The sequence below is a fragment of the Dermacentor silvarum genome, chromosome 2 (genome assembly GCF_013339745.2).
Source record: "Dermacentor silvarum isolate Dsil-2018 chromosome 2, BIME_Dsil_1.4, whole genome shotgun sequence".
NCBI lineage: Eukaryota > Metazoa > Arthropoda > Arachnida > Ixodida > Ixodidae > Dermacentor > Dermacentor silvarum.
Window position 1 is genome coordinate 50,214,743 of NC_051155.1, and position 22,114 is coordinate 50,236,856.

Below are 22,114 nucleotides of genomic sequence, written 5' to 3' on the forward strand. Positions count from 1 at the left end.
TGTTGTTGGTCATCAGTAGTTCTGTTCATTCGCGCTCTTTGTTCCCGGCTCATTAGCAGCCTCTGGTACTCTCGCCGATCTCGCAGCGGTTCACAGTGCACGGAAGAATGTGTTGGAAATTGTACTATTACGTTCATCCGCAATTTAACAGTGTTTATGCCGGAAGGACAGTTCATGCAGTCGATGCCGCCGGACCTGACACGAAGGAGCGTTTGCCGAGTTTGTCTCGAAAGGTAAGTCCGGCACTTGGCGCATTTTTATAGTTCGTGTAGTGTGCCTTGTTAGGCGGAGCACAAGATGATTAGTACAGCGACAAAAATTATAAAAGTGATTTCCTAATGTTTGTTATTAATGCCGTAGTACACATTTAGCGAAACGTTTTATGAAAATTACCCTAAAACAAGTATAGGATGTTGCCAAGAGATTCATCTATTGTTTCTTTGCTTTCTGTTATGAAATACACTAGCGCCGAGTATCGTTTAGTCTGAACGGGCACAAAAATTGATGCCGCGAATCAATTCTGTACGTAATTCTCAGCAAGAAATGGTATATATATTTCTAGAAGTACGTTGACGTGTTGTCTTCACAGCTAACATCTGCGCGAGACGGCACCGGATTGCTCTGTCTGACTAATGAGCACATTTTAGCTTGTATGCAAATTTTTCTGCTTATAGATTGTCAAGACAACCTGTGTTTCTTGTGTTGAGTGTTCTGTATGTCTTCGTGCATTTGACAGGTTAAATAACTTCCCGTGATGTCAGAATGAGATATTTGCGTAACCATGTAGCTGGCTGATGTCTTTTCACAATTTAACGCGGTGTTGTCAAATCACAAGTTTGCAGTTTCAGCAGTGATTGCAATAAACTGAACATTTCTTATTGTTTAGGAATGTCACGATTTCGTGAGACGGAGGCATCTCTGCACCACATGGGAGCCTGTGGCAAAATGCAGTCTGAGCAGCCCGACAAGGAATCTGATCTGCTTGCTTTGACAAGGTGTGTACAAAACAGTCACTGCCACTTAAGAGTTCTAGGTTCTGTTGGTATAATTCGTACGTGCCATCGGTCCTGAATCTTTTGGTGAGATTTACGAATTTGGACTCGTTCTACAATTTTACTATTGTTGCATTGAGTTATGAGAATCAAATTCTATTGGGAATATGTTGTAAGAATCTTGAAAAATGGGGTGGTATGAGATTGCAAAATTGCATGTAAAACAATAAATTGTGATGGCGCTTGTGCTGCTTTATTAGCAATGAAAAATCCCTAACGAGTATACCAGAGGGGCACATCCTACCAAGCCCGATTCAGATCAAAATTAGCAACCGCAATTGGCTTCCTCGCGCATCTTGCGCAAAAGAGCCAATCACAAGTGCGAAATTTGATCCGGATTGGGCTTGATCGCAATGAAAAGTGCACTGTATGACACCCGTATTAGACGAGCTTATTGAGATAAGTTCGTAAAGCCGGCTAAATCGGCAACAGCAAAAGCACAGAAAAAAACACACTGGTCTAAAAACAATGTTGTCAGTTTCTGCTGTTCCAAGTTAATGGTTAATAATGTGTCTATTGAACAATGCAGGCACTGAGAGAAAACTTTAAGAAAATACATGCTGACTTTCCAACACTGCATTGTGTCTAGGATTTTTGCAAAATATAAAGTTCACAGGCTGGCAGGTTTGGCAACACTTTTGCTTTCGATGCCATATTCATAACTTCCAGTTCCGACATAATATTCTAATACAACTTGAACTGTATATTTTAAAATATCGCCTACCTTCAGTTTAATCAATATACCTAAGTAGCCTCCTGTGAGTTAAGTATAATTAGGGGCTTGAGTAGATATGCATAATATGCTACTTACTGACTGTATAGTGACGTATTTTTTAGGAACTGTGTTTTGAGGCACACATATCCTTTTATGTCTTGTTATGAGTTGCCCGACGAAAGCAGGGCATTGCAAGTTATTGCAAATATTACTGCACTTAATTCCTTACATACATGCCTGCACAGATTCTGTGTTCCTAGATTTATTTCTCCTAGTCAAAAATAATGTATTACACTTTTTTTCTCTTTTTTTGAGGGGGGGGGGCTGTTCATTGATTTCCATTCCTAAAGGGACGTTGAACTAAAAAAACCACGAAAGGTGGCATGAAAGTGTTTGAATTTTCTTTTAATCTCTTATTATTTATTCTTCTAAAGCAATACCAGCATGGACACGTTTCTGCTCACTTTTATAAGCTAGCTGCCAAATAAGAAACCACAGTGTGAAAAAGTATTTATTTCTTTTTTTACTTGTTTTATTGTATGTTCTTTATTTGGCTCACAATGTTCTTCCTACTACCTTATGCAGTACTCCAGCTGGAGCCTATAAGGTATGTTTAGAAATGGGTAAGTAAATTCCCGAAGCTTGCAACAAACCATGAAGCATAACATTTAAATGTAGTCAGTTCATAATACATCCCTAGAGCAGCATAGCATCAGACTTGAAGCTGATCTCTGATGTCCCATAAATTGCAGGTTTGATAATGTGGTATCACAAACTGCTGGTTACGCATGTCAGTCAGCCTAGTACAGTGGTTGCAGGTGAGAGTGTAACCGAAAGCTGGGTATGGGGGGGGGGGGGCTTTGCCCTTCCGCATATGACATGGGAGAGAGCTTGAACTCTGCTATTGCTTCTCTTATAGTTGGGACCATCTCTCTCACCTTCTCCTTATTAGTCTGTCAACTTGCTAATATGCACTTCTACAAGCTTAGTTATGATGTTGACGGCTGAACTTGGATGATGTGCGCTTCAATAGTTAGTGGGACCCTCGAAACCATGCTGTAATTTGTGTGCATCTCAAATGGTCAATTTGAAATATGCGATTGTCTGACATTCTCAGGGAAACAAGGTTTTTGTTCTGAATAAGGCATAGGCTGCTTCCCGAAAGAGTACCAGAAACAATACTTTCTCACCTAACAAAAGTGTTTAGGCACGCCGTGCTCAGGCCATGCTGACCTACAATAATTAGATCATAATGTGCTATATCGACCGTTACATGTTATTGAAACTGGCACACAAAAGTCATAATGCACTTGAATTTCACTGTTAAAATGTGTGTGGCTACCTAACATTTAGCCTTAGTCCCTTTGGCGCAGACACCATTAGTGCAAAAGGGTCGTATGTCATTACCAAGCTTTTGGGATAAGTACAGACTGAATAAGTACTTGTCAAGATTTTGAGTAGTAATATAACGTGAGACCCGCCCAAAGTGTGATTTCATTTTAATTTTTTCATTTAGACCATTAAGTCACTTTTCTCTTAAGCCTATGCAGATACGTCACGCTAGGCGAGTCCCATTCATTTCTACCTTTACAGTGAATCCTGTTTTTCAGTTTCATGTTGCATGACATACAAAGGCACTTTGGGCAAGGCCAAAAATAAGTGGTTTGAATGTGTACAAAATGACTGCGGACACATTTTTTTTTGTTTGGAGACAGTTTAGACGCATCATGTATTCTTTCTTTTTGTGTTAGTTTTGTGATGAGAGTTTATTTATTGCAAAAAGAAAATGAAGGTTAACGTGGCATTTCCTGCCAAATTTTGCGGCGAACCATCGTACGTTGGGGGATATCATGCATTCGAGAGTATTTTCATATGTTTTGGCTGCTGCGGTTCAGTACACTTGCTCCAAAATTGCTAACTTCAGTTCTTGCCTCTTTTAGAATGCAATATAGTCCATTTTTGCAAAAAAACAAATTAACTAGGCCTTAGCAGACAGCCAGCAGGTGTGGGAACTTTATTGTGGTTTCACCACCTGTATATCGCTCGTGTGTATTTTCTACCTTATCAAGCCTCTAGTTTTGGGTAACTGAGTTCTGGGTTTGCGCAAGAGTAATTCAGTAATGCAGCTCAAATAATTATTTTTCCCTTAAGTGTCCCCTCAAAGTATTGTCTGATTGATGTGGCATGAGACAACACTGCCCGAAAGTTATCTTGCATGTCAGCAGTTGTGTTGCCATGTAATCACCAGTATTGTCTTTGAGGTGCTCAGAGATGTCACTCCACTTCTCATTTCCCAACTCTCTAAGAAGCCATAAAGAAGATCTGTTTGAAATGTCATGCAATAAGTTATATCATACTGTATTCACTGGGGCTCTGTTAAATGCTTGCAGTAGAAAAGCACTGTCTTCTCCAAAACATGTATAGTGTGTCAGGAATTTGTCAGCGATTCTTTTCACCTCGAGAGTCATGGAAATATTGATTTACCGTCTTGACTGGCAGATTTATATCAAGCCTGATCTCTGTAGCTGACTAGGCTTTTTTATTACACAAAAATTAAGCTGCTTTTCAATAATACCACATTTTCACAGTACTGAAGCACCAGTTTGCAAAAATAATAGAGTAAGTTTAACTCTATTTTTTGTAAAAGCAAGCTGTTGTCTTACACAGCAACTTCAGTGAGTTTTTTAAGCGTGGCAGGCTTAGGATGTTGGTTGAAAATTAAGTTGCTTAAAGACTTGTTGCATCAGAGAGTATGTTTCCTTTTCTTTATCTATTGTAGCATTATCTGGTCTCTTATGTTCCTTTCCATGCTATTAACAGTGCACACTTTCTAAGGAGATAAGGGACAGGCAGATGGTGGCATTCACAGCTCACACATTCCAAGGCACTAAGGGACACCCAGAGTGTGAAAGAGGACAGTTCTTTTTCACTGTCTGCCTGTCGCTTATTCTTTTGGCATGTGTGTGCCATGAACACCATCAAAATGAACTGTTACCAACTTGCCCAAGCTTCAGCTCTTGCGCTTGGTGTGTTTGTCTACAAAATGCCCATATGGCAGTAGTAGTGTTGCTGATATTTGCGTGTATGAAAAGGGGATGCTTACTTGATGAGTGGACACGGCAGCACCGCTACAACGATGTCACCTAACGTGCCGCTCTTCGTGCAGGTTTTCTGTGCCTTCCTGAGCTTTGCCTCAGACGAAGTGGTGGCATTCATGGTCGACCCGCTTTTCCTGCATCGCATCAACGCCGTTTCATGTGCACCTTTTCACGTGCACAATCTTTACGGCGGATCACCCGGGGGCGGCTGTACCGACTGTACTCCGGAGGGGCGACACGTGGATGTCGTCTTCTGCGCACCTTCCTCGGGCACGATGACGACAGGACACATGCCTAAGACGGACCGGCTGCTGGTTATAAATACGGAACCATGGCTTATCGGCTTCAGTGGACACGGCAGCACCGCTACAACGATGTCACCTAACGTGCCGCTCTTCGTGCAGGTTTTCTGTGCCTTCCTGAGCTTTGCCTAAGACGAAGTGGTGGCATTCATGGTCGACCCGCTTTTCCTACATCGCATCAATGCCGTTTCATGTGCACCTTTTCACGTGCACAATCTTTACGGCGGATCACCCGGGGGCGGCTGTACCGACTGTACTCCGGAGGGGCGACACGTGGATGTCGTCTTCTGCGCACCTTCCTCGGGCACGATGACGACAGGACACATGCCTAAGACGGACCCGCTGCTGGTTATAAATATGGAACCATGGCTTATCGGCTTCAGTGGACACGGCAGCACCGCTACAACGATGTCACCTAACGTGCCGCTCTTCGTGCAGGTTTTCTGTGCCTTCCTGAGCTTTGCCTCAGACGAAGTGGTGGTATTCATGGTCGACCCGCTTTTCCTGCATCGCATCAACGCCGTTTCATGTGCACCTTTTCACGTGCACAATCTTTACGGCGGATCACCCGGGGGCGGCTGTACCGACTGTACTCCGGAGGGGCGACACGTGGATGTCGTCTTCTGCGCACCTTCCTCGGGCACGATGACGACAGGACACATGCCTAAGACGGACCGGCTGCTGGTTATAAATACGGAACCATGGCTTATCGGCTTCAGTGGACACGGCAGCACCGCTACAACGATGTCACCTAACGTGCCGCTCTTCGTGCAGGTTAGTGACAAAAAATACGGTTTTCACAGCGATGATCCTTGTCTCGTAGTGCTGCCGTGTCCACAAACGTTGCTTCACTGCATATCTGATTGTTTTTCGGTGGCAAGCCTGTTACTGAGCCTGTGGGGCGACATTGAAGAGAATCGAGGGCCCATGACAGAACAAATGTGCAAAGAATTGTTACAGAATCAGAAAGAGATACTTTCCAAACTATCAGCGATTCAACTTAAGCATGACTCGTTTGTAGCACAGATGTCGAACATGCAAAAGCGACTTTGCTCCATCGAAAGCAAAGTAGAAAGCATCGACGAAGCTCAGAGCAGGCTTAGAAACCTCGAAACCATTGTGTCAAAATCCTGTGACGAAACACGAAGTCTGGTTAATCGAGTAGATGATCTGGACAACCGATCGAGGTGCAATAACCTGATAATTAGAGGCGTGGTAGAGGATGACCACGAGACTGAAGAGATACTGCTGAGGAAAGTTAACGATGACGTGGTTAGTGCCATATTGGGGGTGCAAGTTAATTCAATCGAAAGAATACATAGGCTTGGTAGGAGGTTGACTGGTAAGACGCGCCCAATAATTTTTAGATTGGCAGACTACAGGGACAAATCAAGAATTATGAGTAAATGCTCAAGACTTAAGGGTACAAATTACAGTGTTTCTGAGGACTTCTCAAAAAGAGTTGCGGAAATAAGAAAAAAAGTTGTGGAACTCAGCTGCAGATGAAAAGAAAAAAGGCAGTAAGGTTAAGCTCGTCTTTGATAAACTAAAAGTGAATAACGTTCTTTACGCCTGGAACGAGGAAACTAACAAACGATATAAGTGTGGCAGCGAATCAAGAATATTCACTGACTGACACGAACAGAAAGAACGCCGATGTTTCAAAATAATCAATGTAAACGCAAGAAGTGTGTTGAATAAAGGAGAGGCACTAGATATACTAATCTTAGAGCATGAACCTGACCTTATCGTGATCACGGAGACATGGCTAAACAATAGCATATCGGATGTAGAAGTCACTCCCCCAGGGTATACCATAGTTAGGAAAGACCGGTCAGGGAGAGGTGGAGGCGTCGCTATCCTGATTAAACAAAATATAACCTTCTCTATAACAGCAGTCCCAAGTGATATCGAAAGCGTTTGGATCAAGACAACGTTAAGTAATCGCAGCGTCTTTATCGGAGGCGTATACAGAGCACCAAATACGACGACAGAGCAAATTTTTCATCTTCGAAAATTCATGGATTCTAATTTTAAACAGGGCGACAATATTGTGCTCTTGGGCGATTTCAATCTTCCGGATATTGATTGGAATTCTTGTTTACCTGGTGCAACAGATGTGGCACTTAGTGAAAATTTATTAGAATTAATATTCTGTTACAACCTTGTACAAGTTGTAAGTGATTATACGCGGATATGTGCATCAAGATCTTCCATTCTTGATCTTATCTTTGTGTCTAATTCTTTAACTAGCTACATAAATGAATGCGAAGTTGATGATGGTTTAGCTGATCACAAGATGGTTGTGCTTTCTTTTAACTTGTCTCCTCTTTATCTTGATAAGGTATTACCGAAACAGATATTGAATTTCCATGCTGCGGATGATGTTAGCATACTGGACTATCTTGAACATTCCTTTGATGAGTTCACTAAAATACACGAATCGAAGGGTAGTACGAACAGCTTATGGGAACACTTTTCATCTGTTGTGGCTCATTGCATTGAACATTTTATTCCTAAATCGAACAAAAAAAGAAAAAAGAAAAATCCATGGATTAACAGAGAAATACTTCATTCAAAACGAAGAATCCAGAGGAAAAGGAAGGCATGCTCTAAAAACCCGACACCAGAAATGTATAATGCCCTAAGTCAAATGAGGAAAGAACTTAATTGTCTTGTTCGGGAATCTAGGCATAAGTTCTATAACATAACATTGAAAAATTTTCTCTCGGATGCACCTGCTAAGTTCTGGCGTTATGTTAATCCATCAGCTGAATCTTATTCTTCACATAATCAAAAAGTTACGGAGGAGCGCACAGAAGCTTTTAACACTTTTTTTCTCTTCAGTATTCACTAGTGACGACGGAACGGTACCTACATTGCCTATTTCTCCTGATCGTCCTTCTGCTGATGATGTCGTAATTAATGAAGCAGGTGTCCTAAACCTTCTTTTGAGTATTAATGTTAAGAAAAGTGTAGGTACAGACGGCATTCCTAATGAATTTTTATACCGGTACGCTGAGTGGATAGCTAAATACCTTACGATCATATTTCAATCATCCATTAGCCAAAGTACCTTTCCTAAAGCTTGGAAACAGGCCAAAATAGTGCCTATTCACAAAGGTGGTAACACGACAAATGTAGAAAACTACAGGCCCATTTTCCTTACCAGCACGTGCTCTAAGCTACTGGAGCATATTATCAGTAAACACCTTTCAAGTTATCTCGAAACATATAATGTCTTGTCACCGTCTCAGCATGGATTCCGCAAGGGTCTGTCTACCATAACGCAACTTGTCGAACTAGTTCATAACCTCTCTGAAACAATCAATAACCGCGAACAGATAGATCTCATTTTTTTGGATTTTTCCAAAGCGTTTGATAAAGTCTCCCACCCAAAACTGTTGTTGAAAATTCAGGCTTTCTTTAAAAACTCTAATATAACTAACTGGTTCAAATCTTATCTTCAGTCCCGAGAACAATTCGTCGAACTAGGCGGCTGTAAATCTGGTCTCGTACCAGTAGTATCAGGGGTACCTCAGGGCAGTGTGCTAGGGCCCCTCCTATTCATATTATTTATTAACGATCTTGCAAATTGTGCAACTGTCCCACTACGATTATTTGCGGATGATTGTGTATTATACAATAGGATAACATCACTAGACGATCAACTGGAACTGCAAGCTAGCTTACAAAAAATTGCGGAATGGTGTGACCAATGGCAGATGATACTAAACCCAGAAAAATCTGTTTCCATGTCCATAACAAGAAAAAGAGTCACCCATGCTAACAGCTATAAAATCCGTGACATTGAACTAAAAAAGGTAACTCAACATAAATACTTAGGTGTACTAATTACTGAAGACCTCAGGTGGAACGCACATATAGACATGGTAAGCAAAAAAGCCAGCAGAGCTCTATGGAGTCTCAGACGTAACCTACGTAGTGGTACACCTGAAATAAAAAAACTTGGCATATCAGACCTTAATCAGACCCATTATAGAATATGCAAAAATAGTGTGGGACCCCTATACGGCTATAAATCGTCACAAACTAGATCGAGTCCAGCGCCTAGCAGCTAGATTTATATTTAACAAATATCGTTATTGTCACTCTCCTAGTGAATTGTGCCGGAACGCAAATCTTCCTGCCCTAGAAATTAGAACAACAGTGGACAGATTAAAATTCCTGTTCCTCATCATTCACAATAAACTTAAAATTAACGGCTCCGACTTTTTCAAATTATCGCCCAACACACGCTTCCGACATAGACACAGCATGTATATTGAACCCCCTTTAGCACGAAATGACACCTTTAAATACAGTTTTTTTCCTAGAGCAATTAAGGAGTGGAACATGCTGCCCGATTCACCGGTTTCTTCCTCTTCCATAGATGCATTTTTAAACGAGCTGCATGTTCTTGTTTATTCGGGTGAATAAGTTCCAGATTGTGTTCGGCATATTAGTGCCGTAAATATGTGTGTCTTTATTGTTATTGTTATTATTGTTGTTGTCTTTATTGTTGCGCGTGTAATTATTTATTGCATTGCAAGTACTAGTTGTATTTCCATTCCTGTAATGACCCTTCCGGGGTTAACAGCATTAATAAACAAACAAACAAACAAACAAAAGAACAATTTGATTGGTTCTACACATGGTAGTGAACTTACCAATGTTATATTAAAGGTGGGATTAGGTAGTAAGCTATTGTGGTACTGTTTAAAGTGCCCTTGTGCAGAGGCTTAAAGCTTGTCTTCTGTTGACTAAAATTGGGCTCAAGCCGTAGAAGGATAGTTGTCAAAGTGTAATGAAAGCCTCCTGGTAGACATGCCGAGTTATGCTGCTGGGGACACTTATTGGTTAGCCCTATTGGGTAATGCTGCTAGGCTTATGGGTGCTTTAACATTGCAGAGCCTGCAGAATGCATGTCGTGCTATGGTATCATAATTGGCCCACCAAGTGACCACCTTTGCTTCACTATGTGGCTGTCTGGCCTAGTTTACTTAACCTGACTGCCACCTATACACAAGGAGGAGGAGGGAGGCAAAGGAAGGGATCTTCAATTAATTTTCTTGTATAGATGGCTCATGCATCATATTTTTCTTATAGTGCAGGATTTGTTACTCAAAGTGAAGCTTGCTATATGGAAAATATCTACATTTTTTCATATGTATACCGAACAAGGATTGCTGTGTTCACGGTGTCACTTTTTATATTATACTCACGTGACACTAAGCCCACTTGTATTAATGCAGGTATGGCTGGGCCTGCAGAGAAAGTGTAAGCAGACTGTGCTGTGTTGCTGATCAGTGCTGATCTCCAAACCTGAGTTGGTCCCACAACATCCAGGCACCAGCGTGCTTTGCTTCATCATTGACAAGGTAATATGACATGGAGAGCTTGCACCTGGATATCAGTTTTGAGCTTGAGTTTTGAGAAATATGTTAAGATAGAAGACACAAGGATTGGCCTTGATGATAGATACACGTGTGTGTTTTTTTAAAGTGCTCTTTTTCAAATATTCTTCGTGGACCTATTTTCAGCAAATGTTTACACTCCTTAATTTCAAGCTGCCATGGAGCTGGTTTATGCCTTAAACTAGCACTCTTTCACCAAGAAAAAGCCTTATTTAGCACAAAATTCATAGGAAAGGCAAGGAGGTGACAGGAAAGAACTCTACTAACACCATCCATTTTTGCTGCTTGCACAGCAATATAAAGCGAGAGTTGAAAGGACGAAGTTTGGGTTTGCGTTCATTGGTTCTATGGGTTTTGGAGCCCCACACAGCTTCTTTGCTAGGCAGACAAGCTTGTGGGATGTGCTTCTGCAATTTGTACAGCACACTGACAGTGCAGGTGCGGGTCTCATCTTCGGAAGGAAGTGCACTGATGGCACCATTCACGACGCAGATGACTCTCATAGAGTCAGGCAAGGCACCAGTGTCGATGTTTGTTCCCTTGCCCAAAACAGCATGTTAAGGTTCAGTGTAGTTGTTAGAAGACAAGTTAAACATAACTTCCATGGTTTGAGTGGCCGCATTTTTCTTAGAGCACTAAATTTCTTTTCTTGTAACTGCCTGCCCTGGTGTTTCCTTAGCGTCGGCATGAAGTTGGCATGGAGTTACGCATCCGGGAACTCGTGAACAATGACCCTGTAGTTGACACTTTGCGAAGAATACATCGGCTAGCTAGGCCTTCATTTTCTGTTGGCATACTTTTACTTGTACGGTTAGCAATTTCTTCTCGGCTTGCTGAGTTATCTTGAGGCCCCACACTGACACTACTGATGTCTTCAATTGAAGAGTTTTCAGGATAAGACTGCTGGCTTTGCAAGTGTGGTTTAAGAAAAGGTGGCACTTACAGGTGGCTATTCAAGACGTGAGTGAAATGAACCGGCAAGTCTTGGTTACATCTAGTGTGTAGTCGTGTTGGAGTTAAACGTTTTAGGAAAAATTGTATCGTTACTAACACGATGATAAGCACTTGGTCATTCACCACAACTTCATAGTCATGTTACCTGACTAAATGAATTTTCGTCGAACCCTTGACAATACCTTCTACAGGACTTATGTACAAAACATTGTTACCAAGACTTACTGGTTCGTCTCACTCGCGTTAAGAATAGATATCTGTAAGTGCCACCTTTCCTGCAAAGAACCTTATCCTGAAAAGTCTACACTTGAAAGCATCGGTAGTGTCAGCGTGGGGCCTCGAGATTATTCGGCCAGCTGGGAAGAAATTACTGGCAGCAAGAGTTCAAGAGTGCTGACAGAAAATGAAGAGCGTGTGAACTAGAGGAGACCATTATTCGGGTCTTCTGGGAAATACAGCTGAATGTCAACCTCACAGCGAGACTAACGGCTACCTGTGTGGGCAGTCACAAGAAAGCGTGATGTATTATAACCAAAATAGCCTGTTCAAACCAGGAAGTTAGCTTGTCTTCCTACAAGCCCACTAAACCTGAAACTGCCATTCTGCGCAAAAGACAACTTCAACACTGGCACTTCACCCAACACTGACGAAAGTAAGGTGCATCGTGTAACGTGCCAGCAGTAAGCTCTTTCTGAAGCAGGAGAAGGGCCCACGAGCTTACCTTCCATAGTGTAATCCAGGAACCTGTCTCGGCTCCAGAAAGGGAGCTTTTTTGGCTTGGCTTGGGTCAATGACCATAAAATTATCATTACCAAACAGAATGCATTAACACTTGCAGACTCAGGGTAATGTCTTTGCCTGCTTGATTTTGTGGACAAAAACTGATGAAAGGGTGCCCAATGTGACCAGTTATCCTGTCCAGGAGTCCGTGATGTCAAGAAGTTTGACAATCATTTCATTGGCTAACAATTGCAAAGCATACTTGTGCTGTCATTTGAAACAAAACCATGCACTTTAAGGAACTGTGACAATTTCTTTAGGTGTGGAGAGCACCTGCACTGCATATATAATTTTGGTTAGAAAGAAAGTAAGGCGGAATGGACCATATAAAATTAATGGCAATAATTTTGGCATAAGTAGATTTTTGCTCAAACCATCTGAAAGTTTCTTGTTTTAGAAAGTATTACATTTTGTTAGACGTAGCTGCTGTCAGATGATTCTATATAAGCATTTGGCCTTATGCAATACTATTTGCTTTAAATAAAATTTTTGGGTTTTAGTTGTCAAAACTACAATATGATTGCTGAACGACATATTGTAGGGCAAAGGCACAAATACACAAATGATACACGAAAACATGTCACAGGTTCTGCTAATAACTTTATTTGAAACACAACAGGATACTGTATATATACTCTTCCCAACGCGCAGGCGCACCAGCCACTTCGGGCAGACAACAGAGGGCGATTATTCGTGCTAACACAATCACTTTGAAGATCTAAAGAAGGCAAGTTCCGCGTCGTTCAAAACAACAGAGGTCTGACTTACACAAGCACTACTTTTTTATGTAAAACGCTTTGAGTAGCTCACATGTGATTTTATCTTTACTCCTGCCCGGGATCTTCACATCATAAAATCTCGAACGCCAAGGGCAGGTTTTTTTTTTTGCTGACAGATGCGCATTCAAGTCTGTCGTCATGTTTTTAGCATGTTCCCTCATTCAATCATTGATGCAGCGGCCAGTTTGTCCTACACAGAACTTTCCACAAGGCAGTGGGATTTCATAAACCACACCGGGACCACATTGCCCGTAAGGTGTTACATGTTGTACTTTGCAGCTTACCTTAGATCTGCCCATTATGCGGGGACACGTTCTTGCCAGCTTATTGGGAACATAGAACACTACAGGCACTCTATGCCTGTTCGCCACTTTCTTTAAATTGTGGCTCAACTTAAGCACATACGGTGGAAAGTCCTATGTAGGACAAACTGGCCGCTGCATCAATGATCGACTGATGGAGCATGCTAACAACACGGCGAAAGATTTGAATGCGCATCTTCCAGCACACTGTAAAGCCTGTCCTTGTCGTGCGAGATTTCACAATGGGAAGATCCTGGGCAGAACTAAAGATAAAACCGCACGTGAGTGGTCGGAAGTATTTTACATAAAAGAAAAAAAGTAGTGCTTGTGAAAGTTGACCTATGTTGTTTTCATGATGTGGAACTTGCTTTCTTTAGATCTTCAAAATGATTCTGTTAGCCCTAATAATCGCCCTCTGTGCTCTGCCCGAAGTGGCTGGTGCGCCTGCGCGTTGTGAGGAGTACATATACTGTATCTCGCTGTGCTTCAAATAAAGTTGCTAGTAGCGCCTGTTACGTGTGTCTGTGTATCTTCTGTGTATCTGTGCCTTTGCGCTATAATATGTCGTTCAGCGCACAGCAACTTGCCTAACACCAAGTCCTTCTGCACAATATGATTATGAGAGACACTGTAGTGGGGAACTCTGGATTAACTTTGAACACTGGGGGTATGTGCCCAATGCACCTTATGGGGGTGTTGCACTTTGCTGCCATCAAAATGTGGCCGTTGTGCATGGGATTTTATCCTGCACCATTCGGCTTAGCAGTGCAATGCCAAACCCACTACGCCCCCACGATTTTTACTTTTGCTGGCAGAATAGCAGTTTCCAAGTAATTTAATTAGCTCGACCTGTTGATGCTGCTCTCTAAAAGTAGATTTTATGCATGTTACTTATGTTGCTTCAGTACTAGTAATTATTATTACTCAAACAATGTCTTTTTTTACTGTAATAACACTCGTTTCAGTGATCTGCTAATGTGACAGGTTATTCTACCACACTATAATGCACGTTTGCTTAGGCGTCATAAGCATTGCAGGAAACGACTTATTTTTAATAAATTTTGTTCAGTATCGCATGTTCTGAATGCTGAAGCATTCTTACCTGTGTGAATGTTAGCCAAACTGTTTTTGCCTGTGTGTTATCTTATTGCATATGTGAAAAAGAAACTGTTGTCTTTTGTTTACTTTTTCAGGTGCACGGCAAGCTCTCACTCAAGCAGTGTACACATTCCAATGGTCTTCTGTCAACAGACTGGGTGTATTGAAGTACTATTACAAGGTCCAATAGACAACGCTTTCGAGATGTATGACGTGCTCTTGCTTAAAATCGGAGGACTTCACTAATAATGTAAGCTTGAATAGGTGTGCTGAAAAACCTGTGTAAAGTGTACTTGTTTATTAACAAGTACAAACCATTACCTCACGTGACATTTTTTACACCTCAACTTAACTCTTTACTGTAGATTTCTAAACAAACCATTACGGCAACACAACACTGCAGTAAGGTCAGCACAAGTGTTCGTGCGTGAACACTTGTATTTACAAGACTTGTATTTGCATTATACTAAACATGAATATGAGGTGCCTATCTTTTTCAGGGTGCATACTCTCGCAGGTCGTACAAGCTCGTCATCTTGTACGCACTCAGCTCGTAGAAACAAACTCGTTCATACTGTACGAGAATCTCGTTCAGTGACAAGAACGCGAACTCGTACACGTGTGTGCGAGAAATGTACGCGATTATCTGCGTTGACTGTACGAGGTTCTCGTAGACTCAACGAGTTCTCGCAGACTGAACGAGTTTCTCGCACAGTCTACGGAGCAATAATCGCGTACAACTATTTCTCGTACATACTCGTTCACATTTTTTTCAATAGGGTATCGTTGTTTTTTAAGTGTAACTTACTTTTGTGAGCCCAGGTTTTCCCAATAAAGAATCAGTTTCGTCATTCCCAGTTTTACGACTGTTTGCTTCATCGTCACTACTACTTGGCACTATTGTGTGAAAATGGGTAGCTTTCACCATTGCAGGTGACAACATTTGTTTGTTTCAATTCCATTTCAGTATACGTATGCAGGTTGAATGCGGGTATATGACATTCTGAAATTAATTAAATATTGGGGTTTTACGTGCCAAAACCACGATCTGATTTATGAGGCACGCCGTAGTGGTTGCAAGCGCAAGCGCTCCGGAAATATACACCACCTGGGGTTCTTTAACATGCACCTAAATCTAATATGACATTCTAGTAGAGGCTAAATGGAAGAACTATCGTCGGGCAAATCGTGCACCGTGTGGAAGAGATAACCGGTGATCCATTCCAGCAAAGATCGTCTGCCATTAAAATAGAAATGGAGTATACAGAGGCACAGGGCTACTTGGAATAATTACATTGAAAAGTTTGGAACCCTACAGGCATTAGGTTCATGCACTGTGGAAGCTAAGTTTCTCTTTCCATGGGCCGTAGGAAGTGACGAGGCTGCAGATGTTAATTTGGATATTTTGAGAGTCGTCTTGGGAGAAAAAGGTACGAGTAGCATGGGTGGATAAGCTGAAATGGAACACAGGCAGATAAGCTTTTATAGCTGAAAGATGGGCTAGATTGTTGTGCATTAGGTACATTATACAGCGTCATTCTATCCACTTGCTTTCTTTCCTAGTGTTTTTGTTGTCGCTGGAAATTCTTAAAATGCAGATAAGCTTCATTCTTCACAACAGCGACAACCACGTGTGGTAGCTAGGATCACATTGTGCGCCAAGAAAACGTCAAGAATAGGTGATGAAACGTAATCACCGTCAACGACAGAAGGCGAGAGCGTCAAGAGAACAGGTATGTAGCGGACTGGGAGAGCAATCGCACGATTCGGCGCGAAGTTGAGTAAACGCACTCGAGTTGGGGTAGGAGCAGCAGTCTCAGGTGCAAAACGGAGTTTCAGCTGAAGGACACTAGTGCCACATGCGTGGAAAGGAAGTAAATATCCAGGATCACTTCGTACAGGCACTGCTCAATCTCAAGAAACAGAGCAGTTGGCGATCGGCCAGAGATAGTGACGCAGTCAGTGAACGTTCCAAATACGGTATAGGCGCGTTCCTGTCCGTCACTCGTACTGCAAGTTACATAGCAACGCCCTTATTCACAAACTAATGTTTTCACGCTAAAACTCTTCATAAATGCAGGTACAACCCAATCCTGATGATGGACATGTCATTATGAAAAGCAACCCACCAATGGAAAACAGCACTTCAAAAAAGAAGCAAAATGTATTGTGATTTTTGCCCCAGGCAACTATATAAATTTGCACCGACTCTTTTCGGTTGATATTTTTTTTTCGTATCCAGCGTGACATTTATTCCCTAGGTGATACCTTGATCCCTAATGTCGGAACTGAAGCATGCTGTACGAGTGCAGGTCATGCTCTTCTACAGTGTAGTTAGCATGCACGACACAGGATATCAACGCTTCCGAGAAGACGTTTATAGCAAGGGCTCAACGTCATACAGCAATGTATACAGCACAATCGCGTACCCCGCCCTCCTCCTTCCCCACTTTCCTTTTTGTTCTAATTGCATCGACGCGTAAAATTAATCTCATACGACAAGAGCAATTATTTAGTAGGCGGCATGCGATTTAGATCCCACCCATGCTTCTTGCATGGGAGAGCATTTTGGCTCACAGATGCGAGCCGACCGGTCTCTGGCAAATTTCACATATTCCTTAAGTTTTAGATGTAACCATGATGTGCCCTAAATACGTCGCATGAGGATCTCAGTATTTAAGAGTATAACCTTAATGGGCCCCAAATTGCAGAAATATTTTCTGTCGTTGAATTCTGTGCTTTGAAGCGTTGATTTGCTATTCTGGAATATTTTTTACAATGTATTCTACTTCGAAGAACTTCAGACAATAAAAATGTTCAAACCATCAAACAACTGTTTTTATACGCCGTTCACGCATATACCGGTGCACGTTTGGCCTAGACACTGTGGTGTGTCGCAGAGCAGAACCTCCGAGGGAAATCGCACTTGAGTCACTGTGACGCTCGACATTGCAGTTTTGCAAGATGGAAAGGCAAAGCGAACACTGCACAACAGCAAAGAGCTCTCTCTCTGCAACAGCGTGTCACAAAAGGTAGACAGGTGTCGCTGTGTCGAGTATAAAAGCCCACTTCGCGCCACCAGAGACACACAGAAGACATTCGCTTGCCCTTCTGCGTCACTTTGTGGATAGCAGCTGTGTCGACTACTTGAGGGAGCTTCGCTGAAACAGCCGAAATGTTTCTAAAGGTGAGCCTAGTTATGATAGCCTTTTCTGAGCATCGCATGAATCAGTTATATGTACCCGTTCAATTGTTCATATCAAGGTATGGCCTGAAAGTCGACATATTTTGTGGAAATGTAGTTTATTACAAACTTAGGCTGTTTAGCAAATTTAATCTATTCGCCTCCGTCATGCAGCGACTACTGAGTGCATCATAGCTTTGTCAATTATAAACGCGCTTCTTTGATAGAGAACCTAAATACAGGACGGAACACACCTGACTTTCTCGCTCCATGAGGCGTGTCTTGTGCCCGGTTTTAAAGTCGTTCCGCAAGACAGCGCGTTTATCTAAAACATTGCATAGCCAATCAATCCGTTTGACAACACGTCCTATTACAGTCCTACTTAAGCACAATGCGGTCCGCTGTTAAAGACGACATTTAATGTGCGTCTCTCACTTTGCTGGCGCCCTAGCTACAGGTGGCGGCGGAAGCATTGTCAGTGCTCTGCACTGTTATTGTCAGTTCACTGCACTGTTATTGCCAGTGCACTGCACTGGTCATCGGAGCTACCAACCACAATTATTCTGCTACGAACCTAGGCGATATTAAGTATGAAATGCTTCCCGCTTCCTTTGCTGGCGACCTTCGAGTGACCTTGAGCCAAAACTCAGAGCCGTTGTCCGGGCCCCCAAAACAGCAACATACCGGCAAGTTGCGAGAACAAAACGAGATAATTCGGGCAACCAGTCAAAACTTAGTGAAATGCGCTCTCTGGCCCCCGTCCTTTTGTAGAGGACCGAATTAAATGCGCTAGTTACTCTCCAAACAAGTTGCAAAAAATATTGCTTCCGAGTTCTTCGTAATGTTTCTTCACAATATCCCTGATGCACTGTAACTTCTAGTGCGCTGAAGCTTTATTTGTCATTTTCATAGCGACGTTCAAAAGGCAGATAAAGGGGACCTAAGGCCGTACATTTGCAGCCCACCACTTCGATGCAACAAGAAGAATGGTAGTGACAGACGCTGAACGCGTTGGACTGTTGCGAGAAGAAGTGCGGTTGAAGGTGGCGGCACCACAGGCAGCAAAAGACTACTTTATGGCAGCTAGACTAGTATATAGTAGCCATTTCATGATTACATCTATTCTCGATTACGGGAGAGCCAACCATTTTTTTTCTTTTGCGAGTGAGGAAAATTGGGACATGCTCTGCTGTCAAGTGTTCCCTTTCACATTGGACCTCTCTGTACATTTTCCTCGAACATCACAAAGCAGCGTTGAGTTGTCTGTAGATGTACGCACTTGAAAAAAATATGCGGATCCGTCGTTCGGCAAGATCAGCTAAAGAAGATGAATTACTTCGACATCTAGTCATGCAGCCTGGAAGTGAGAACCGCCGCTTGAAGTTGGTTACGAAAACACCGCAGTGCTCTTGCTTTTCATGCTGCCCTTGCAATAATAGTCTAGGTTTTCACGAAAAGCATCCTCACTGTACTTTTGTTGATTAGTGTACATTACATCTGTAGATATCCATTGCAAGGCAAAAAATGATGTTACCCTTGCCTCTCTTGGTGCGTTTAAAATATGCAACTGACAACAGCCATTCCTCGCTAGGGGCGATATCCATTCGCCTTGGGGAGCTTTCTGTAACGATCACAGCACTAACGTGAGCAGTCTGTGCGAGTTGCAAGCTGATCCATTCGAAATGGCCCACAGAAAATCCACTGCGTTTTCTCATAATCCCAGCTGCACGTGCTGTTCGTCTGCGTCTTCGTTGAAGCCTACGCCCTTGAGCACCATCAGCTGAACCAGGCTGGATACGTGGATTTAGGCTTCGCAGGTTATGCTGCTGCACCGGCGCCGAACCGAAGATACGACGCCTATGCCTCTGTAAGTGTCAAGAGTGTTTTCAATGTCATCATGCTTCATTGAACTTCAAGCCACCGAGATAAGGAGACAAAAATCGCGCATGTCACAAGTACCTGGAGTCACAAGTACCCTTTATTCATCAACGCACCCTTCAACGTTGAGCAATGTGCCTCTAAGCGTTGGAACATTGCATGCAAACACGAGTGCCGTGCGTCAAACACAGTCCAACGATCGTCTCATTGATCGTGTCAAGATGCAGCTCAAGCTTAACATGAGCTTGAACACCTTAAACACCTTAAACACTTTAAAGCATCTTAAACATCTTAAACATCTTAAACACCTTAAACATCTTAAACACCTTAAAGCACGCCTGCGCAGCTTCTGTGAAAGATCCATGTGAATGCGGCACATAGGGGGCACCGGCTTCCTCGAACATGGGAGTGCATGAGCTGAATGAAATTGAATTTTGGGGTTTTACGTGCCAAAACCATCATTGGATAAGGATGCTTGCGCTCGACAAATTTATTGTCATCATGGACAGGGCACATCGCGTTAAATCGAGCACTTACCTGGGCGCATACAGGAGCGCGTGTGCAATGGGGATCATCCGACGGTCCCTGAAGCGTTGCGAGTTTGATAACCTGCCATAGCGTTTAAAGTTCTTAAGGAAATGGAACTTAATGTTGAGGTGTTAGACGACGAGAAAAGTTTGATTAGTTGCTTTCAAAGGCGCAACTTTCTTTCCTTACTCTTTGGATAGGAAGCTTATTGACACACTAACGCCTAGACTGATCTAATATGTCGTTTGAGAACGCTTGGTGTTCAGTGTGCGCTTATATATGGTTGCTGTGAATATAAATACTGCACAATAATGCTAAGATGTCTAATGTGATAGGCAAACCATACAGTACGCGTGAACCGTCGAGTGTTATGTAACACGTATGGCGTCACGCACCACTACCCGTGAAGAAAATTTAGAAACTAGTAAGACTTATCTATTAACGTTTGGTCAGCATAAATCTACGCTATAGTAACGACCTTATATGTTACGCCCCGTTTTACACGTTCATTTTCTGCCGACAATTACTCCAAGAACCTTTGTTTTGGAGGCTGTTACAGATGGCGGCGGCACGTTTTAGCTGCACACGGGAACAATCATACGAGCTCCTGTTCATCGCGAGATTACCACTGGCAGTGTGCGTACCCCTAGCGTTACCAAAGAGAACCAGTGTATCAGCATCATAGCAATAACAATATCTCATTTATATAAGTGTTGTGTTGTAAGTCATCTATAAGTGAAGAAGTGTTGGTTGTACATTTGTTTCGTTTTCTGATGCCAGCGTCAACAAAGCCACAAATTGTGTAAATCTCTTGCTTTTTGTGCTAAGTAAAGAGCAACTTAACTTGGTGATATCATTCCTCTCTATTCTACTCCAGTTTCTATTTTTAGCCTTACCATAGTATTACGACTTTTTTTGCACAGTGACACTCATTCAAAACCGGAAAATGTATATTGGATGTTAATTGATGGCTTTGATGACAATGCAAAGGTTTTTTTTTTCACCCACAACCTTTCTAGAGTTATTGATTTACACTATACAACTTTATTGCAAGGTCGAACACATCTTGTTCTCGCTATATCGTGCAGCCACCTCAGCCGTACAGCTTCGGCTACGACAATGTGGATGAGTACGGCAACCAGCAGTTCCGCAGCGAGCAAGGCGATTCCAACAACGCCAAGACTGGCTCCTACGGTTATCGAGACGCGAACGGTCTCTACCGCCGCGTGAACTACGTGGCCGACGCGAACGGCTTCCGGGCCACCGTGGACACCAACGAGCCGGGCACGGCACCTGGTGCCAGCGCGGACGCGGTCTTCAACGCTGCACCAGTCGTTCCTCCGGTCCCCTCAGGCGCTGCGCAGATTGCTGCACCCGCAGCCTTTGCTGCTAGGGCGGTAGCACCTTACAATGCGGGTGGCTACAGTGGGTACGGCAGATACGGCGACAACCCCAACGCAGGCGCTGCTGGAGCGTACGCTTACACCCCCTACAGAGGTCAGGGTTATGTGGCCAGTGGTCCAGCACTTGGCGGCTACGCGTACGAAGGCAATGCTCCCTACGGCTACGGTGCTGCCGGCTACGCAGCGGGTTATGCGCCGGGTGTCTATGGAACCGCAGCTGCTTACGGAGGTTGGCCTTCCGCTCACCATGCCTACCGTCGTCGTTAATGGAATATATTTCCGTGCGCATGGAAGTAAGTGTGTCTCAGAAGTTTGACGCGCAGCCATTGTTCAGTGTGTATCATACTCACGGGCGCCCATTTCACGAAAAGAATAAACAATTATTATTTTATGTGACACGCAAAGGGAAGTCATTCTACACATATTTGTCAGTCTGATGGGTGTTATTTGCAGATATGTCATTTCAGAAACGCCTGGCCATCGTTAAAACATTCTACGCTGCCATGCAGCAAAAAAGTAGTTGCACATTTCTTGCCGTGTTATTGCATTCCACCATCAGCGGAACACTGCCGCCGTGACTGGGATCGAACCAGCGACCTGGTGTTCCGTGGCGCCCCGTCATGG

The 22,114-nt window shown here is 43.0% G+C and overlaps 1 protein-coding gene and 1 long non-coding RNA gene across 2 annotated transcripts; both read left to right on the forward strand.

The window, feature by feature from the left end:
* Window positions 1-884: 884 nt before the first annotated feature.
* LOC125942999 (uncharacterized) lies at window positions 885-14,617 on the forward strand. Its single transcript, XR_007465475.1, has 3 exons — window positions 885-995; window positions 10,423-10,548; window positions 14,593-14,617. It is a non-coding gene; the product is annotated as an uncharacterized LOC125942999 (long non-coding RNA).
* Window positions 14,618-17,672: 3,055 nt separating this feature from the next.
* On the forward strand, window positions 17,673-21,757 carry LOC119440012 (adult-specific rigid cuticular protein 15.7). Its single transcript, XM_049662711.1, has 3 exons — window positions 17,673-17,684; window positions 19,405-19,548; window positions 21,176-21,757. Exons 1-3 carry the CDS (start codon window positions 17,673-17,675, stop codon window positions 21,755-21,757), a joined length of 738 nt encoding a protein of 245 aa, XP_049518668.1.
* The last annotated feature ends 357 nt before the right edge of the window (window positions 21,758-22,114 follow it).

Bases quoted from the DNA above. Each gene is read 5' to 3' on its own strand.
- LOC119440012 (XM_049662711.1), top strand. The intron at 19,549-21,175 runs GTAAGTGTCAAG...TATATCGTGCAG, and splicing joins GATACGACGCCTATGCCTCT to CCACCTCAGCCGTACAGCTT.